A 20,598-nucleotide genomic window follows, 5' to 3' on the forward strand; every position below is an offset into this window, starting at 1 on the left:
AAACTCAGTTATTTTCCATTTATAAGTTGAATAATGGCTAATAATTCGCATTTACACTCTTGGCATATACGTAGCATGAAAATAAATGTGCTCTTAATATTATTAAGTGATGGAGAATAAAGAAAATTAACTTTCGCCTAGCTATTTTGATTCAGTGGGCAATCGTTGAGAAACTTCAAAATTCGTAACAGATAGACGACAATTAGGTAGGTCTACGTCATGATAAAAATCTTATAATCATGCTAAGTATGATTTGTTTTACATCGAGAGTTAGATAGAGAACTTATATGCTTTACTTACATAGCCTAGTAGGCTTCTCATCTTGCCTACTGTCCCTTGTGGGACACGGTCATTTAGGTGTGGTAGGATAGGCTAGGCCATTGGCTATTCAGATAAAGAATCATGTGGCTTAAGCCTATTCGATATTGATTGTCACATCTTAATTATCATAACAATAGGAAAGTAATATTAATTTCTCTAATGATAGACCTAATGTCTAAAGGGGAGGCCGATAGCCTATCATCTTGCTACCTTTAATTCCTAGCCAACTACACGAACCGTATTTTTCGATTGTTTTGGTTTATGCATTTCTGATAATAATATTTTATGCAAACCACGTGCTTCTGTGTTTGCCTAGCCCTTATGTTTAACAATTATGAAAGGACCCCGATGGGAAGCTGACTTTTTAGGTGGGGGGAGGGTGATACCAAAAATTATCCCCAAGTGATGCATCCTACCGTAACCTAACCTAACTTAGACATCAGGGTCCTTACCTGTCTGGGGCTGGATTTCCCTTAACCCACCAAACCTGACCTAGAGTGGTGCAAGACATACAGTAAAAGATAGAAAAAAAAAAGAAGTCTCCTAACCTATACCTGCCCTACCCAAAGTGAGGGCACTGGGTCCTTACCTGGCTGAAACCCCGTATTAGGTTAAATTTGTAATGAGATCTCTCCTAAATTTTTTTGTATGGTACATGTAACAAAGCCATAGATAAAGCTTACATGGACTATGTTACCTGCCCAGTTTATTGGTATATAGTAGTATTTTGGACAAAAGTTATCTATCCTAAACATAGCCAAGAGAACTTCATTGTCTGCAGCCATGATATTGTTATATACTTAAATAGATTCTTATTCCCCAGGTTTTATTTATCATGTCAGAACCAGTACCTGAAGAAGCTGAGGTGGCTCCAGCTTTAGTCCATGATGATGCAGAGGCATCGGAATACTATTTCGAAAGTGACCCTTTGGCACTGAGAGAAAATCAAGATTATCAGCTGCTTATTAATGCCCTTGTTAAATTACAAGCCCAAAGAGCCAAAGCAGTGAAGGTAATATAATTATTTGGAGCAGTCTAAATTATTTATTTTGAATAGTCTGTAGTAAAGTACTTTACTGGAATTCATTTCCCATTCAGTTACAGGATTAAACAATGTTCTGTTATGGTTCATAAGTCATAGTTTAGGAGGTACTTATGTAAATGTAAAAGGAAGATCAGATGCCACCAGTTTCCTTACATGTTTTGATTCACTGTATGCATAAAACTGTCATATTTCATTAGATCATTCCCGTTTTATCCTCTTAGGATGTGGACCGTCTTTTGGAAGCACGGGAGGAGGCAATGAAGGATCCTTTAAAATTTGTTACAGCTTTAGAGAATGGAGAAAATCTCAATCTTCCAGGGCCGCAAGAAATTATCCAGGTACTGCAGGGGCCTCATGATGGGTACTCACCTGGTAGAAAGACTTTAGACCATTTTACCTAATGATGACTATTTCCAGTTAATGCTAAAAATAAAACAAAGATCTGTTAATGGAATATACAGAATATTTGCAGTTTCTTGTTTACATTTAGTTTGGAGAAATTTAGGCATTTTTTATTTTCTATTATTTCTTCAGATACCTCATATTGACTGGGAAAAATACAATGTCCATTCCTTAACACAAGGGATGAGGCCAAAAACACGCAAGAGAATCCACAAAGAAAGTCAGTCACCTCATCAAGAAGTTACACAGGTAAGATGTTTTAAACTTTTAGTTATTTATTGATGTTGTATCCTGTTGCTTAGTTTAGCGTATAGTTTATTTTACATATTAAAATACTCAAGATGTCACATGATTGAAAGTAAATTTTGTGCTTACACCTAAAAAAATGTGTGTGGTGAAAGTCACACAAAGAATTAATCAAAAGCACTTCTGTAGTGTGGAAATAATGGTGATCATTTCATGGGCTTCCTGTACCAGCACAAGGCTAGCCTAAAGTGAGCAATAAGTAATCTCTTCTCACTTCATTAATGGAATACTCACATAATAGAATAATTCTTATTGTTCTTTCAAAAATAACTCCCAACTACTCAATGAGTAATACTGTACAGTAAATGCAAATTTATGAGAAAAACTTATTAAAAAGTTTGGAGTTTTTATCTTGATACACCTTACTTCAGAGGCCAACAGAGATGCACCACTGATGACTTGTATATGAACATTCCCATTTTTACAGGAAACAAAGGATACTCAAGTCATAGATGGAAAAATATTAGTTCGTGGGCGTGCTTATGATGAAAGTAAACCACAGACGTTCAATCAGTCATGGAGTGACGAAGAGCAGCGAAAGTTAGTACTATTCATATTTGATGTTCTGTTTTTCAGTTTTTGTTTTAATAGTAAAATTTCTCAATCTTCAATGGCTTATTTCACATTGATGGGTAAAAAAAAAGAGGAAATTGGGTGATAAAGAAATTCATCAAATGTCAAAGAGTTTGTGTGATAAAGAAAATTTTAAAATATGTCAAAGAGCAAAATATTGAAGACAATGAAGGAATACCTTGTAAAAAGCCTCTTAGCCAATAAGATGAAAGTGAAGATTAACGGCAAGCACATAAGAATTAAAATTTCATGTAAATTAAAAAGTAATGTTTAATATAAAATAATTTGTCTTTTTAGATTAGAGGAGCTGCTGATTAAATATCCAGATGAACCGATTTCATACCAACGTTGGTCGAAGATTTCAAAGGAACTTGGTAAGTGTTACATATTAATGTTGAATAACTATTGTAAACTAAAACTGAATTATCAGTTACAAGGAATTTTTTTTCTTCAGAACAGTTCTATTTATTGATGTCCTTAGGATAACTATCAGTGATAACCATACACTTATAAAATATCCTAAATACAATAATGGTGTTGAAAAAACAATATTTTTTTATTTTTTCTGTAGTAATTATTGCAAGCCGAACTGCATTTATGTTTTCATTGCAGAAAGCTTTTTCACAGTTCTTTTTCAATGTGTCATAGCTAGAGTAAAAAATAGCATACATGTCAGTATCAGCAACCTATTTGTTACTAGGTACAAGGACACCACTGCAAGTTCAGAGCAGAGTACAGAAATTTTTCATTGCACTCAAGATGCAAGGGTTACCTGTACCTGGTAGAAACCCAAGGAAAGCAGTTCTTAGAAGACATGTAAGTGATGATATATTCATTAATTTTTTTGTGATTTTGTACCTAATCCCCTAAACTATCAAACTGCTGCCAGGATGATGAAAAAGGGAAGACTATTGCTATATTAGCAGTCATCTTGTAATGTGATAATTAATTCCTGCAAATTTGGGTATATTGTAATTCTAACTGGACTATAGATCTGTGGAAGTTTGTAAAACTTTAAAAGCATTTGTTTGTTCATTTACCTAATTGATTTAATGTCAATATTATTATTTGCCGTATACATGTTGGTGAAACAAGCTATGAAGATAATTACCTTATACTGCAAGCTGTCCAAGGAAAAGAAAAACAAGCATTACCTCTTAAAACAAAACTGCATTTTGGTTGCACAGATTTTCTTTTATAGAGCATCTAACATTTAATTTCCTCTCAGTATGGTACAAAAAGACGTGGAGGATTAACATATTCACACGGTAATGGGAAGGCATCATCCTTTATGACAGCCTTTGACATGTATGAGGAGAAGCCTGATGTGGGCATATCAGCACTGAACCAGCCAGAATCTGCCACAGAAGTATCTGTAAGTTTTATTATATTTTAATGCAATACTGTGTCATATATTTTTGAAGTTGTTTAGGCTATTCTGTATTAGTTCTCTTTACGAGTACTACAATGTTAAATGTTGGACAGTGTTTGTAACTTTGGCTTTTGCTGAAAATCTCCAGTAATCTATAATTTGACATTACTCATTATCAAACAATACATACAGTATTCCATTGCATGAATGGAGCTATTTCTCTCTGTACTGAACCTTGTATTGTACCTATCTTTTTATTCATATACACTTATGTACATAGGGCATACCTGACCTTGTATTCATATTGTTCTCTTCAGTTTACTTAAGCATATTATCTATACTGCTTATAGTTATGTATATACCATACTATTCTAGGCTTGAAGGTTAAGTACAACCATTCAGCATAAGAGTAAAATTGATATAATGCTCAAAATATAACTATGACATCTTTTCTTCTAGGATGAGGAGGATATAGCAGAGGAGTTAAGGAATAGTAAAGAATATCAAGAGCTCATCAAACTAAAACAAGTTAAAGCCCTTAAGGAACAGGAGATGAACACAGGAATTATATCTCACATTGGTTTTTCTGTAAGTATATCTGTGTAATGATAAATCCATATGACTGAAAACATTTGTAGTACTTAACTAAGTGTAAAGTTTTCATCTTAGTTTTTTAAAAGCTACCTCTATCCCAAGTGCCAAGTTTAGCTCTGGGCCAAATTAGTATCTTTGAATAATTTATATATATATATATATATATATATATATATATATATATATATATATATATATATATATATGTATATATGTATATATATATATATATATATATATATATATATATATATATATATATATATATATATATATATAGATATATATATATATATATATATATATATATATATATATATATATATATATATATATATTATATATATATATATATATATATATATATATATATATATATATATATATACTATATATATATATATATATATATATATATATTTAAAGCCAAATATTTTTCATTCCAAATTTGAAATTAATGATGACTCATGGCTGGGAGTGAATGTGAGATAAATTACTCACATTTGCAGCAACTGCATCCATGAAGAAAATTTGTCATTCTGTCAAGACAGCTTAAAAAAAAAAAAAAAAAAAAAAAAAAACAAAAAAAAAAAAAAAAAAAAAACTTGACCAGGGATTATTAAGTTTTCAAGATGAAGTGATGCATACATAAATTTTATGTAAATTCCTCATTATTTATGAAATGCTATCACCATTGGTCTTACTTTCGTTTAGAGAAAGTGAATGTTGGTAATTTATGTTATATACATATGGTATGAAGCCACTATGCAATAAACATGTTTATAATTCTCGTATCCTTTTATTTTTCTTCTAGGTGTGACAGGTGGTGGGTAGACCCAATAGTTGGTACTCGAATTGGCACTGGCTTCGGAATGCCCAGCTTCGACAAGTCTAGATCTTTGTGAAAAATGTGTGAGAGGCAATTTTTCTACAGAAACTCACAACCTGCACATGTTTTACAGCCGTTTTAAGGCTCTGTGTATAAGAGACACTATGGCAGGGCCCATTTAAATTAAAACGTTTAGTGATTTGTACTACATAACCATGTATGCAAAATAAGTTTCATGAACTACCTCAGTTTACTGTGACAAATATATAACAATATTTTTTCATTTTCAGCTTGTTAAGATTTTTTTTAATTTTTTTTTTTTACTGAAATCCATAGTGCATGATTGATTACTTTATTAAAACTAAAACGGCATCTCATTAAACTATGGTGTTGTTACTAGAAATAAATAACTTGCATAATAAAGAGAAAAATCATGATAAAAATTTTCCCAGAAACATTCAGTAAGTCCATATAAGTGGTCAATGATGCCAGAAATACATAATTTGTGGTAGGAAGAAATAAGCTTTAACAGAAATGAATAATTTGGATTATGAAGATATAATCTTGATAAAGGTTTTCCAAGAAACATTACTTAAACCATAAAGGTTTCTGATGTTCACATCAAATATATTGTAGTATGAAACTGATATTAAAAAATAAAATAATTCAACCTACCTTATTTCCTTTTATACAAACACAACACTGCATTTGGTACAAAATTATGAAGCTTTTTGTCCCGCACCGTCCATAGGGGATCTTAATTTATCTACTACTAGGCATTCCTGGTTCCTAAGCGCCCACTCTACAAACACAGTTGCGGCCACACTAAACTATTTATGTGTGGAGCAAAGCTTTATTTCTTTTGTTTACTTTACTCATTTTTAGTTGAACTTTACCTTATGCTACTTCAAAATGTCTCCACCTGGTTCCTGAGCGCTCACTCCACAAACACAGTTGCGGCTACACTACATTGTTTATGAGGTGAAAAGCTTTCATTTCCGTAATTGTTTTTACTTTACTCATTATTTACTTTAACTTCATGTTACTTCAAAATGTTTTACTTTAATTCATGTCTATTATCCTTTTTTTTTTTTTTTTTTTTTTACAATTTTATCCATTTCTGCAACAATAACAATACTTCTTCTTCCAAAACACAATTGCGTTCTTCTTCTTGATGTTTATGTAACTAGTGTGTTCTATTGCGTAAGCCCGAAAATAGTTTGCTCTCATACTACTAATGATAATGACGTGAAAGCGCTAAAAACTACTTTGTTAAGAGTTAATAGCAATTATTAACGACCGAAAATGTGTAGAAACGATGCGTGAAAAGTAGTATTAGCCTTTAATTCACTTCAGCTTGAAAGCAGAGCGAAGACATCTAATCATCAGCAGGGAGCCCCTGAACATGACACGTGCTTAGTAGAAACGAGGATTTTGAAACTATTCTGCAATATTACCCTACAACGGGAGTGGAAGCTCTTTTTCCGCAGTTAATATTGCCGTAAGTAAAACCCTGACAGTATTTTCACATGTATTCCAGTGCATATTTGTTAACCGAGGTTAAGCTGGTGTAAGGTTAAAATACAATCGTAGACTAGTACATTTCAAAAACAATCGTAAAGTACATGGCATCAACGCAGCATATGGTTCAACAAAATGCGCTTGTGCAATTGCTACACTGGCTGCTGCTCGTTTCAAATTTAAGTGAAATGAACCCATTGTGCACTCTTCCCTTTAGGCAAGACTAGACAGTCCTATACTCGCCATTTTGCAGATTTTTTTATGCGCGCTAGATGCTGTGTTTATGGTTGTAACTTTATATAATTTCATAATTTTATACATGAAATTTCATTCTAACGGCTACCTACTAGTAATCCCTCACTTGGTAACCTCACTTTTTCCCAAGCACAATTTTTGGCATTTTTTAGAAAGTAATTACCTAGCTAGGTAGCCTAGCCTCGTTATTTTTCCCAAGTACTAGCCTAGGTACCTACTGTACACAAATAGTAAAAACCTGGTAAAGCTAAGTAATCGAGACAAGGGGGGGGGGGGGTTATTTCTTAAGTAATTGCACTTTCCTATAGTATTTTGGCTGCTTATTATGAATTTAACGTTACTTTTTTGGGGTCGGCTGTGATTATCCTATAATTTACCTTTGAATTCTATCCTACGGTGGGGACCCGTTGGGAATGCGGGGTTTTGGGTGGGGTACACCACTGTGAGAATTATGTTAATATTAGAAATGCCAAAAACCTTTGATCATAATTCCATCTCAACCAAGTCTCTAGTTTCAATACCTATTAAAATTATAAAATACTCTTAAAAATTTTGGTACATATATAAGTAATGCAAATTTATACAAATATCTATGTTAATAATTGATATAAATAATGTTTTTTGTTTTTCAGCGCAGTAGGATATTGATATGAACATGGGAATGGCTCTGTCTGCATAGAACATTATTCAGTTGACCTACTAGCATTATTTATCTTCCTTGTTAATTACCAATACAATTTCTGAACAATGCAAAAAGTGACCTCTAATTTGCTATCTGTCTATGAAAGACCTGTCCACAGGCTACTATCACATCTTGCTTTTGTGCCAAAGTATGACCCGTGCAATACTTTGGAAGTGAATAAGTTGCAAGAATTCATTGATGATACAAAAAATCTATTTGTATTAACTGGTGCGGGTATATCAACTGAAAGTGGCATACCAGACTATCGTTCAGAAGGTGTTGGACTATATGCAACTAGCTCCAAAAGGCCTGTTCAGTTCAAGGTTAGTAATAATCAAGTTTATTAATAAAATACTTTAGAAATAGTATTGGCATCCTGAAGTGAAAATATAAAATTTCATTTACAGTATAGACATCAAATGTTGGTTATTATGGAGAAGTGTCTAGGGTACAACACTGAATAGGAGGAAAACCAAGACTTTACTGTGTAGCCTTTCTAGTAATATTCACCCATTATGCTACTTCCTATATTTAAGTAATTTTGCATTAGATGATTCCAAGTATTTCATAGCACCGCCAATGCATGTTGTCTGAGTTGCTTTTGACTCTAAGCTTTCTTTTTTTACAGCAATTACAAATAAGTTTATCATTTCCTTGTTTTTAACAATAATGATTACTGTATTATTTAAATCATCATTGGAAGATAAACTGTTTGGTAATCTTCCTTGAACTACATCTCATTAGAGTTCTTTAGTTATTTCCTTTAGTGATTATACATCTATGAATAAGTACTAACCTGTAGCTGAGTTTTGATATGCATTAGCATTAAAGTTAAGAGTTTCTGTAATAATACTTTTGAAATGTACCATTACCTTCATTTCAGTGACATATCTCAATTGCTGTTGTGCTGGTTATTTCAAAATATTGGATGGTGAATATGACAGTTTTGTACATGAACTTCCCTGCCAGATATATACTTAGCTTAGGTCTCTGACGTCCACGACAGAAAATTCAAAACTCGCGGCACACGCTACAGGTAGGTCAGGTGATCTACCTTACCCGCCGCTGGGAGGCGGGTGTAAGAACCAGTCCCCCTTTCCTGTCAATTATTTTCTGTCGCCGGCTGGACAACACCTGTTGTTCAGTCCTTACGATAGTTAAAATTCGTTCTCGTTGCCGACGATTTGGATTTTGGTGAAGTACCCTTTGGTTGTTGGCTTGGCATACGCTTTTTGGACTGTTTTTTTTTATTTTTTCTTTGGATTTCTCTTACATATCTATAATCATGGATATTCTGAAGTTAAGAAACCTAGCTTATTTAGGGTTTGTTCAGAGAAGGAATGTAAAGTTAGGCTTCCTAAAGCTGCATTAGATCCTCACTCGGTATGTGAGTCGTGTAGAGGGAATGAATGCTCTTTTATTAACCCTTGCAAAGAGTGTGAGAATTTGGATGAGGATGGTTGGAAGGCTCTCTCTTCTTATGTGAGAAAGTTAGAGAAAGATAGGGTGCGCAAGGCTTCTTCAAAGAGTTCTAGATCGAGGGTGAGTGAAGTTGACGCTGAGAATCCTGTAGTAGAAGTAGTTCCTTCTCCAGTTTCAGCCCCTGCGCCCAGCTTTGAACCCGAAGATTCGTTTTCGGAAGTTGCTTCTGGGAGAGCCTCGATCAGGAGTAAGGAGAGCCTCGCTCGCTCTCGACAAGGTAAGAGTGATGATAGTGCAAGTGATCAGTGCAGTGCGTGCCCCTAGTGCAGTGGAGGGTGCGTCTGACCGGCTCACTAACGCTTCCAGGCCTAGACCTCTTCCAGACTCCCAGACCCAGTGGAGGAGGAAAGTCGAAAGCCGCAGGAAGGTTAGGGAGAACCCCCACCGGTCAGGCGTCCCCTCGGGCAGTTCCTGTTGCTCGTTCCCAGGCTGCCTTGGATCAAACCAAGAAGGAGTTATTGCGCCAGTGCTTCTCGTCATCTTCGTCGCCTTCTCCTCAGCGTAGATGGAGCGCATCGGAGTCGTCTCGCCCTCTCAAGAGGCCCTGGAAGGATCCTTGCGCCCTTCCTTCCAGCCCCGAATCCTTCGCGGAAGAGCCTGAAGTGGAACGCAGAGAACCAAGATTTCATCCTGTTACGCTTCTCCTGTTCGCTCTCGGACTTCGTCCCCTGTAGAGGAGTTTAAGAGATCTCCTGCGCGTATCCTGGCGGGTCTGCAGGCGCAGATTGCGGCTTTAGCAGAGTCTATTGCCGGGACTTTCGCATCGTCGGAAGGACGCCTCACTTCCGGCGGTGGAAGAAGTCTAAGAACGTTCCTTCGGCTAAATCTCCTTGGCTAGAAGAGCTGTTGAGCCTGTTAGTAGGAGTTCAGAAGTGCAGGCTGGAGCTCGGGATCTTTCTCCGAGTAGGCTCTCCTCTCTTCCCAGCAAGAGTTGTGAGCATGTAAGGTGTAAGGAGCCAGCAGGCTCTCTCCTCAGGATTTCCGCTCCTCTTCAGTTAGGCGTCAAGAGCTTGACAGACGTCAAGACGCCTCGTTTTTCGTCAGGAGCGAAGGAAGAGTTCTTCGCCTGGTGGCCACTCTCCTTTTGACGGACGCTCGGAGCCTAGTAGGCAGCAAGAGCCTAAAGTAGGCGCCAAGAGCCTAGTAGGCGCCAAGAACCTGGTAGGCGGCAACGGAAGTTTTCTCCTCCGTTAGAGCACTCCCGATTGGATAGGCGCTCAGAGCCTTGTAAGCGCCGCGCTTCTGACAGGGATTCATCTGTGGATGTTTTCTCTCCCCGTGGCAGGTCGTCAAGAGCCTGGCAGGCGTATTGAGGATGGCAGGCTCCAAGAGCCTAGCAGGCGCAGAGAGCCTGATAGGCGCTCGTCCCTTATCCAGACGCTCTTCTGTGGAGTTAGAATCTGTTTCCGACAGACGGGCCTCCACTTGTAGGCGCTCTCCTAGTAGGCGCTCCCCAAGTAGGCGCTCTCCTAGCAGGCGCTCACCAAGTAGGCTCTCTCCTGGGAGGCGCTCTCAAAGTAGGCGCTCTCCTAGTAGGCGCTCTCCAACTAGGCGCTCTCCTAGTAGGCTCTCTCCTGGGAGGCCCTCTCAAAGTAGGCGCTCTCCTGTAGGCGCTCCCCGTGTAAGCGCTCTCCCGGTGGTTTTTTCTTCCATAGTAGGCGCTCTCCGAACAGGCACTCTCCAAGGATTAGCTCTCCTCCGGCCAGTAGAGCTTCGGGAACCGGGCCGTAGAGCTTCTAGACGTCATTCTTCGGAAGAATTTGTTGCTGATTCGGAGGAAGATTTGCCCAAGGATGCTTCGGTTTCTTCGTATAAGAGACTTACAGACCTCCTCTTGCAAGATTTTGGGGAGTCTCTTTCGGCCGTTGCTCCTCCGTCTCCTCCGTCCTTATTTTCAACGACCAATACGGCTAAGAAGTCTTCGGTCGTTAAGATGAAGCCTACAGTGTCTATGAGAAGGCTATGAAGAACTTTGACGACTGGGTGCTTTCAAAGAAGAGAAGGGCAAGACAGTTTTTTCTTTTCCCCCGTCCAAGCTGACGGGTAAGATGGGGTTCTGGTACGAGTCAGGAGAGCCCTTGGGTCTAACTCTTCCCTCTTCTGCAGACTCGGACTTCTCTTCGTTGGTCGATTCCGCACGTCGCTCGGCGCTGAATTCTGCGAAGACGACGTGGGGTATGAGCGAGTTGGATCACCTTCCTGAAGGGAATGTTCCGAGTCTTAGAAGTTTTTAACTTTCTTGACTGGACCCTGGGAGTGTTGGCTAAGAGGACTCAAGAGCAAGACACTCTTTCGCCTGAAGACCTCCACGCAGTTCTGTCTTGCATGGACAAGGCAGTGAGAGACGGTTCCGGGGAAATTGCTTCTCTTTTTTGGTGCAGGAGTGGTAAAGAAGAGGGCCGTTTTCTGCTCTTTTCTTACAGGCGGTTTCTCACGCACAGAGAGCTTCCTTGCTGTATTCGCAACTTTCCCCGCAACTCTTCCCCAAGAAGACTATTAACGATATCTCCAGCTCGTTATCAGCAAAAGCGACGCAGGATATGCTAGCTCGCTCGGCTAGAATTCCGAAACCTTCGTTTCAGCAGAAGACGAAAGAAGAAAGAGGCTCATAGTAGGCAAGAACCCTTTCGAGGAGGACCTTCGTCTCGCTCTTCTTCCTCCAGAGGTTCGAGACCACCTAGAAGATGGAAGGACCTTCTTCCCCGGGTCTATTAGGGCCAAGAAATAGTTCGGGTGTCCTCCAGACAACTGTGGGTGCCAGACTTCTGAACTTTGCAGATGTCTGGGCACGAAAGGGGGCGGACAACTTGGTCCCTCGCGATCATCAAGAGGGGGATACCTCATTCCCTTTATTTCGAGACCACTCTTGACCACCACTCCAAGGGCACTGGTGGCCAAATACAAAGACCCACTAATGAATCAAGCCCTCGCTCTAGCGGTAGAGATAATGTTAGAGAAAGAGGCAATAGAGATGGTTCAGGACCCTCTTTCAGCGGGGTTCTACAACCGTTTGTTCCTAGTCCCAAGAACTCAGGAGGATGGAGACCGGTTTCTGGACGTTGAGCGCCCTGAATGTCTTTGTGAAGAAGAGGAAGTTCGCTATGGAGACGACGTCATCAGTCTTAGCAGCTCTTCGTCCCGGGGACTGGATGGTGTCACTGGACCTTCAGGACGCTTACTTCCATGTGCCGATCCATCCTTCTTCTCTGCAAATATCTCAGATTCATGTGGGGAGGGAACGTTTTTCAGTTCAGGGGCCTATGCTTCGGCCTTTCCACGGCCCCCCAAGTATTCACAGGACTGATGAAGAACGTTGCCCAGTGGCTTCATCTCGAGGGAGTGAGGATTTCCCTCTACTTGGACGATTGGCTTATCAGGGCCAAATCCAAGGAGAAATGTCTGGAGGACTTACGAGTGACGTTGGATCTAGCAGCTTCTCTGGGTTTGCTAGTGAATTTCGAGAAGTCACAGCTAATCCCCAGTCAAGAGCGTATCTATCTGGGGATTCTGATGGCTTCTCTGGTTTTCGGGCGTATCCGTCCCCAGAGAGGATAAACCCGAGGTTTGGAGAAGGTAGCAATCTTTCTAGAGAAAGATGTATGCACAGCGAGGGAGTGGATGAGTCTGTTGGGGACACTCTCCTCTCTGGAGCAATTCGTTTCTCTAGGAAGGTTGCACCTCAGACCCCTACAGTTCTTCCTGACGAGGAACTGGGATCGGAAATATCAAGGTCTGGACTTTGCGTTCAAGATTTCGCAAGAGATAAAGGAGGATCTACGTTGGTGGCTAGACCCTCTATTGTTCAAGGAAGGCCTTTCCTTGCAGGTTCGGAACCCCAACCTAGTATTGTATGCAGACGCTTCGGACAAAGGTTGGGGAGCTACTCTCGGGTCGAGAGAAGTGTCAGGCACCTGGATGGGGATCAGGTGTCCTGGCACATCAACAAGAAGGAGCTAACAGCGATTTGGTTAGCTCTCAAGACCTTCGAACCCCTCGTAAAAGGGAAATATGTTCAGATCAACTCCGACAACACTACAGCCCTGGCTTACATTCGAAAACAGGGGGGGACTCACTCTTTCTCCCTGTACGAGACAGCGAGATCGCTCCTCTTGTGGTCAGAAGGAAAGGAACATAAGGCTTCTCACCAGGTTCGTACAGGGAGAAAGAAATGTCAGAGCGGATCTGCTAAGCAGAAGGAATCAAGTCCTTCCTCAGAGTGGACTCTGCACGCGGACGTATGCCAGGAGCTGTGGAGGACGTGGGGCAGGCCCCATCTCGATCTATTTGCGACCTCCAGGAATGCGCGGATAGATCTATACTGCTCCCCTCCCCATTGCAGACCCAAGAGCAGTGGCAATAGATGCATTCCTCATGGATTGGAGGAATCTGGATCTTTACGCGTTCCCGCCTTTCAAGATTATAGGGGAAACGTTAAGGAAATTCGCAGCGTCAGAGGGAACAAGGATGACGTTGATAGCTCCGTTCTGGCCCGCCCACGACTGGTTCACAGAGGTACTGGAAATGGCTGGAGGGGATGTACCTAAAGATCCCTACCTCTAAGAGTCGATCTGCTCAAACAGCCCCACTTCGACAGGTTTCACAAAAACCTCCCCGCTCTCAGTCTGACTGGATTCAGACTATCAAGAGTCTCGTCAGAGCTAAGGGCTTTTCGGCAAAGTCTGCAAGGGCTATTGCCAATGCACGTAGACCTTCCACATCTAGAGTCTACCAGTCGAAGTGGGATGTTTTTTTCGACGCTGGTGCAGGGACTCATAAAGTTTCCTCCTCCAGTACCTCTGTGACGCAGATTGCAGATTTCCTTATCTTCCTGGAGGGAAAAATGCGGGTTGGTTGTCTCCACCATCAGGGATACAGGAGCATGCTTTCCTCAGTTTTTCGTCATAGAGGATTAAAAATATCTGAGGACAAGGACCTCCATGATTTAATCAGATCGTTTGAAACGGTTAAAAGAACCTCCTCCTTAGTGCCTAGCTGGAATCTTGATGTCGTGCTGCTCTTCCTGAGGTCCTCAAGGTTCGAACCTCCCCATGCTGCTTCGTTCAGAGACCTTTCGATGAAGACTCTTTTCCTCTGTGCGTTAGCGTCAGCAAAGAGGGTCAGCGAGCTGCAGGCTCTAGAAGGTGAGGTAGGTTTCCAAGGAGGCTCCGCGGTTTGCTCTTTTCTTCCGGCTTTCCTAGCCAAGAATGAAAACCCTTCTTCGCCGTGGCCCAGGAGCTTCAAAATCAAAAGCTTATCCTCCTTAGTCGGGACAGAAGAGGAGAGATCTCTTTGCCCGTGAGAAGCCTGAAATATTATCTTCAGAGGAAGAAAAGACTTGCCGCTAATGAGAGCAATCTCTGGTGCTCTGTAAGGGACCCCAGTAGGCCCTTATCTAAAAAAATGCACTCTCATTCTTTTATCAGGAATATTATTAGAGAAGCACACACTTCTTGCAATCAGCAACAGTTTAACCTTCTGAAAGTCAAGGCGCACGAAGTACGGGCCATCGCGACGTCTTTGGCTTTCAAGAAGAATTTGTCATTACAAAACCTTATGAAGGCCACTTTTTGGAGGTGTGAATCAGTCTTCTCTAATCACTACCTAGAAGGGACGTATCGATTACGATGATAAGTGTTTTGGGCTAGGCCCTTACGTATCGGCGGATTCAGTGCTGGGGCAGGGAGCTGAAACACATCCTTTTTAATCCTTTTTCCCTGTTAGTTTTAAGTTTGAGTTTTTTGTTTTTTGGTTGTACGAAGGAGGTTGCAGGAGGCAGCTCCTTCTTTCGTATACTAATGTTAGTATTTGGTTAGGTGGGGATCGGTTGTGCTTAAGGCTCCTTGCAATTGGTAGTGATAGGCTCTGGCATGTAAGCGTGTTGATCCCATTGACCAGATCCTGCTTGGATTCTGCCAAGTAAGTGGACTCAGTTCCCATTGGTAGACCCAAAAGAGTTCTTCAGCCATAGGTCATGCCCTCGCTGAGACTCTTTAGGCAACGCAGACTAATAGACATAAACTATCAAGTCTTCTGCCTAAATCAGGTAAGAACCAGAGGTTTATATTATGTATTCCTTTAACATGTGTTGTCCCCACTTTCTAAGTAAGTATGTGTCTCTTTCCCTCCACCAAGGGTGTCAATCAGCTAAGTATATATCTGGCAGGGAAGTTCATGTACAAAAATGATATTGTTAGTATACAATAAAGTTTTGTACATACTTACCTGGCAGATATATACGATTGATGGCCCGCCCAGCCTCCCCTCAGGAGACAGGTGGAAGAAAATAACCTGACAGGAAAGGGGGACTGGTTCTAACACCCGCCTCCCAGCGGCGGGGTGGGTAAGGTAGATCACCTGACCTACCTTTAGCGTGTGCCGCGAGTTTTGAATTTTTCTGTCGTGACGTCAGAGACCTAAGCTAAGTATATATCTGCCAGGTAAGTATGTACAAAACTTTATTTTATTATAACAATATCATTTTGAGTTTTTTGGTTGTACGAAGGAGGTTGCAGGAGGCAGCTCCTTCTTTCGTATACTAATGTTAGTATTTGGTTAGGTGATCGGTTGTGCTTAAGGCTCCTTGCAATTGGTAGTGATAGGCTCTGGCATGTAAGCGGGTTGATCCCCATTGACCAGATCCTGCTTGGATTCTGCCAAGTAAGTGGACTCAGTTCCCATTGGTAGACCAAAGAGTTCTTCAGCCATAGGTCACGCCCTCGCTGAGACTCTTTAGGCAACGCAGACTAATAGACAGTAACTATCAAGTCTTCTGCCTAAATCAGGTAAGAACCAGAGGTTTATATTATGTATTCCTTTAACATGTGTTGTCCCCACTTTCTAAGTAAGTATGTGTCTCTTTCCCTCCACCAAGGGTGTCAATCAGCTAAGTATATATCTGGCAGGGAAGTTCATGTACAAAAATGATATTGTTAGTATACAATAAAGTTTTGTACATACTTACCTGGCAGATATATACGATTGATGGCCCGCCCAGCCTCCCCTCAGGAGACAGGTGGAAGAAAATAACCTGACAGGAAAGGGGGGGGGAAGGACTGGTTCTTACACCCGCCTCCAGCGGCGGGGGTGTAAGGTAGATCACCTGACCTACCTGTAGCGTGTGCCGCGAGTTTTTGAATTTTCTGTCGTGACGTCAGAGACCTAAGCTAAGTATATATCTGCCAGGTAAGTATGTACAAAACTTTATTGTATACTAACAATATCATATTTACAGTGTTGGTTAGTCATATCTGCCTATCCAAAACCTTGTCCTAACCTTGCCAAGTTATAGGCATCACAGTAGTGGGTTATTGACATGTGATTGATACCCTTCTCTAAATATGTATGCATAAAATTTGCATTGGCATCCTGCACATAATAAATGTTCTTATTTAACCTAAGTAATGGTTATTGACTAATGCAATGGTAAAGTTAGTTAATGCTTTTTTTAGGTATTACAACTATATTTTCTATGAAAAAAAATGAATAAGATTTTAAAATTTAGAAATGTCTGTTAATTGCCACTAATAATAAAAAAGTTATTGATGAAGCTAATGCATAACTTTTTCAGGTATTTATGGAATCTGCATCTGCTCGGCAGAGTTACTGGGCTAGAAACTATGTTGGGTGGCCTCGCTTTTCATCTTTCTATCCAAATGTAGCGCATACACACTTGCTGAATGGGAGAAAAGTGGGAAGATAAAATGTTTGGTAACACAAAATGTGGACAGATTGCATCACAAGGCTGGGAGCACCAAAGTTTATGAGTTGCATGGTAAGAAGTTAATGCTTCTTATTTTGTAGGGTCTTTTAATTACCTTTTAAATTAAATGCAGAAACACACAAATAAATTGTGCTATATGCAAAATGCACTTTGTAGTGAATTCTGTTTGTAAACAAATTCATATTCTACAAATCTAATACTTTACAATCACTTAACTGCAATAAATTTATTGATAATAGCTATTAGAAATCTTCAGTACATGTGCAGGCAGGGATTCATATGACTGTGATTAAACATTTAGTACAATTACCATCACTCAGCTATTGCTTCTGTATTTCATGTTCACATTTTACGGTACATGAAGCTATTTGTTGACAAAGACAAATAGTGAACTAAAAAAGTTAGCAAGGTGATATTGCACCCTGATTAGTTCCAGAGTTTGACCATACCTTCTTATATAAATCTCAATAGTGTTTAATTGCCCTTAATCAAATGGAAGAGTTTTGGCGAGCTTATTGGTGAAGTTCGTTATTTTGTAGCAAAATGCTTCCATGACAAGCATTCCTTTTTGAGGGGATGGGGAGGTTGCACTCTTTTGATAGGTACTATTGAAGTTTCAAATGAATGATTAACATTTTGGACCATTGCAGCAGTAACATGACACATTCTTTTACTTCTTTGCAAACAGGAACAGCATTTAATGTTGTTTGTATGTCCTGTTCCAAAATGGTAACTCGCCACAGCTTCCAGAATCATATTAGAAAATTAAATCCTCATCTGTCCATTCAGTCTGATGATATTCGACCTGATGGTGATGTTGAATTAGCAAAGGTAAGACTTATTGTTAATGTGTTATATCTTCTTTTGTTTATTAATTATGTATAGTATCTCAAGAAGGGAATTTATAGTTTTATTACTTTTATGCAGAGTAAAATGTTTCAGATAGATTCAGATCTATTCAGTTACTATTATGTTTGGAAAATGCACTGTAGTTCAACTCATTCACTTTATTCCAGGAAGACGTTGAAAAGTTTACAGTACCATCCTGTGGCCAGTGTGGAGGGATTATGAAGCCGTATATCGTCTTTTTTGGTGATAATGTTCCCGCAGAACGTGTCAAAAGCATACGAGAGGAGTTGGCAACTTGTGATGGTCTCCTGGTACTAGGATCATCTCTCTATGTATATTCGGGTTATAGGTAATGTTTAAACATTAGCTTTATACCGTCTGTTATATAAGATAATTATAAAAATAACTTACCATTGATGTTTTGTTTGGTTTAATACTATGTAATTATTTAGATCTCAGAGCTCTCAGTTTTCTGTTAAATTATGGATGCTGTTATTTATCTACTCTGATGGTCGTAGAAGCTCACAGGAATCTTCACTTGTCTTTATGACAATTTCATATTATTGTCACAAAATAATGCCATGTGTCTTCTAATTATAATTTAAGATTTGAGAACTTGTTGGGGGAAAGGTTGTCTCCCCCCCCCACAAAAAAAAATTTACTAAGGAAGCTATAAAAGACTATAGAGAAGGAGGGATTCTGGATAACGATGACTTCATTTCACAGAGTAAATGACTGGAAATTGTAGCTTTTTTTAAGCAGTCTTTTTTTATGCAATGTGACGCACTGTTTTACAGAAATAGATACTTTGTAATAAATCATTTTCTTTCCTGTGATATTTGATAAAGCTAAGTTGAGAGTAGGTTAGAGCTTGAGTAACAATTTTCAGGAATAGTAATGTATAATTTTTCTTTTCCAACAGATTTATCCTACAAGCAATCGAAGCCGGCATAAAATGTTGTGCTGTAAATATAGGCACCACTCGAGCAGACAAACATCTAGCATTTCGGATAAGTGGTCGATGTGGTGAAATTCTGCCAAAAATAGTCGTTTAAGAAATTAATTTATACTTGAAGAAATTCGTTATGTTCTTCTGTGATAAACTATTTAATAAAATGGGATGGTGCAATTATCAACCGTGTTTTTATGGTAGATTAGACTACATGACACCAATACATATTCGAGAATCAAGTGGATGCACATTTCAAGTATTTATGGTAACAGATATTCTTGAGTATTTCCAGTGAAAATCGACCTCATGCTTATTCAACAGGGAATAAAAAATAAGAAAAATCCCTTATTCAAAGGCAACTGTGTATAGGAACCAATTGGAGGAGTGTAAGAGCAAATTTGGAGGCGAGAGTTGTGAATATTACATTTTTAAAACAGTATATGGATAATATGTAATATGTACTACTTATGACAATGCACCACTTTGAGAAAGGTTTTGTGCAACAGATAAAAATGTAATGCAAAGCTAACAGGATTATGGATGCTGCATGTAATGTTTCGAGTATATGTTATGACCATATTCGGGATTAATTTTTAATTCAATTAAAAAAAGCTACAAGTAACTGGGAGCCCCAAAATGAACAATTTGCCTAATTATATGCAAATTAAATTTTTCTTCATTTTGTGGATCTTGCCATGAACTAAGCTCACAATTTAATTATGAACTATAAAAAAGTAAAAAAAAAAAGAAAGAAAAAAAGTGCAATTACACCAAGTGCCTCGGCCACAAGAAATGATTCACAGACAACAAATTCTCTCTCTCTCCTCTCTCTCTCTCTCTCTCTCATATATATATATATAAATATATTCCAACCGGGGTTCCAGCAAGACAACAAGCTCACATGATCAATTTATTAAGAGACGTTTCGTTCCCCAAAACATTGGCACATCATCAGTCTGGAATAAAATTTATTCTTTTAAAAAAACATTGAAACTAAAGTAAAAAGTACAATCCAAAAATATGAATTACTGACAGAAACTACACTAATAGCCAATGGAGGGGGGGAGTGGCAGAGACGTAATTGTTTAAATTAGGTGATAAGGTGTTTGATGCAAAGTGACTCAAGTGGTGTTAGAAAGGATGCTTGGGTTGTTGAGGTAAGGATAGAAAAATTGTTTTTTTTTTCATTAGAATTTTACATTTTGAGGTATGTGTTCGTGTTCGAATACTCGATAGTTCGGGATTCGGTATCCTGGATCCCGTCCTATGGCTGAGTCCCATGTGACTATAATAACGGGCTTGCAACAATCTCCGTGTTGAGCCAATATAATTACCAAGGCATCTTGGGCATTCATATTTATATATTACATTGGACAACATAAAATCTTGCTGCTTTATCCTTGTAATTGAAGAGGCTTACCTATCCTTTTTGGATTTACAGGGATTAGGGTTAGTCTTAGGAAACCCAATTCTTTTTTTTCTATAATATTTTTTACATATTCAAGCGTAGTTTATCTGTGTGGATAAAGGGAATTGATTCGTACACATTAAGTTTAGGTACGTTGAAACTAGCACGACTTGGAGATACGTAATTAGAAACCAGTTTATTAATAATATTAAGAACAAATTGCTTTGGGTAAGAGTTAGCTGAAAAAAAATTAATAGGTATTCAATTTCATTATGGAAAGCAGACCA

The 20,598-nt window shown here is 39.1% G+C and overlaps 3 protein-coding genes across 3 annotated transcripts in view; all 3 read left to right on the forward strand.

Moving 5' to 3' along the window:
- The first annotated feature begins 78 nt into the window (after positions 1 to 78).
- Positions 79 to 7,871, forward strand: LOC135209508 (ZZ-type zinc finger-containing protein 3-like). The gene is made up of 10 exons (XM_064242162.1): positions 79 to 206; positions 1,145 to 1,333; positions 1,588 to 1,704; positions 1,901 to 2,017; positions 2,502 to 2,614; positions 2,945 to 3,021; positions 3,348 to 3,463; positions 3,876 to 4,022; positions 4,479 to 4,607; positions 7,851 to 7,871. Exons 2-10 carry the CDS (start codon positions 1,157 to 1,159, stop codon positions 7,869 to 7,871), a joined length of 1,014 nt encoding a protein of 337 aa, XP_064098232.1. The 5' UTR covers positions 79 to 206; positions 1,145 to 1,156.
- LOC135209578 (NAD-dependent protein deacylase Sirt4-like) overlaps positions 6,855 to 20,598 on the forward strand; it is a 196,369-nt gene continuing 182,625 nt past the window's right edge. Inside the window, exon 1 of the mRNA XM_064242255.1 lies at positions 6,855 to 6,943. The gene's annotated coding sequence lies outside the window, so the exon portion shown is untranslated. The remainder of the gene's footprint in view (positions 6,944 to 20,598) is intronic.
- LOC135209575 (NAD-dependent protein deacylase Sirt4-like) lies at positions 7,857 to 19,053 on the forward strand. Its single transcript, XM_064242249.1, is given in 6 exon segments — positions 7,857 to 8,223; positions 16,950 to 17,043; positions 17,046 to 17,153; positions 17,791 to 17,933; positions 18,119 to 18,300; positions 18,874 to 19,053. Coding segments are annotated over 6 exon segments (918 nt in total). The 5' UTR covers positions 7,857 to 7,965; the 3' UTR covers positions 19,007 to 19,053.

This window comes from Macrobrachium nipponense, chromosome 38 (assembly GCF_015104395.2).
Source record: "Macrobrachium nipponense isolate FS-2020 chromosome 38, ASM1510439v2, whole genome shotgun sequence".
NCBI classification, from domain to species: Eukaryota; Metazoa; Arthropoda; class Malacostraca; order Decapoda; family Palaemonidae; genus Macrobrachium; species Macrobrachium nipponense.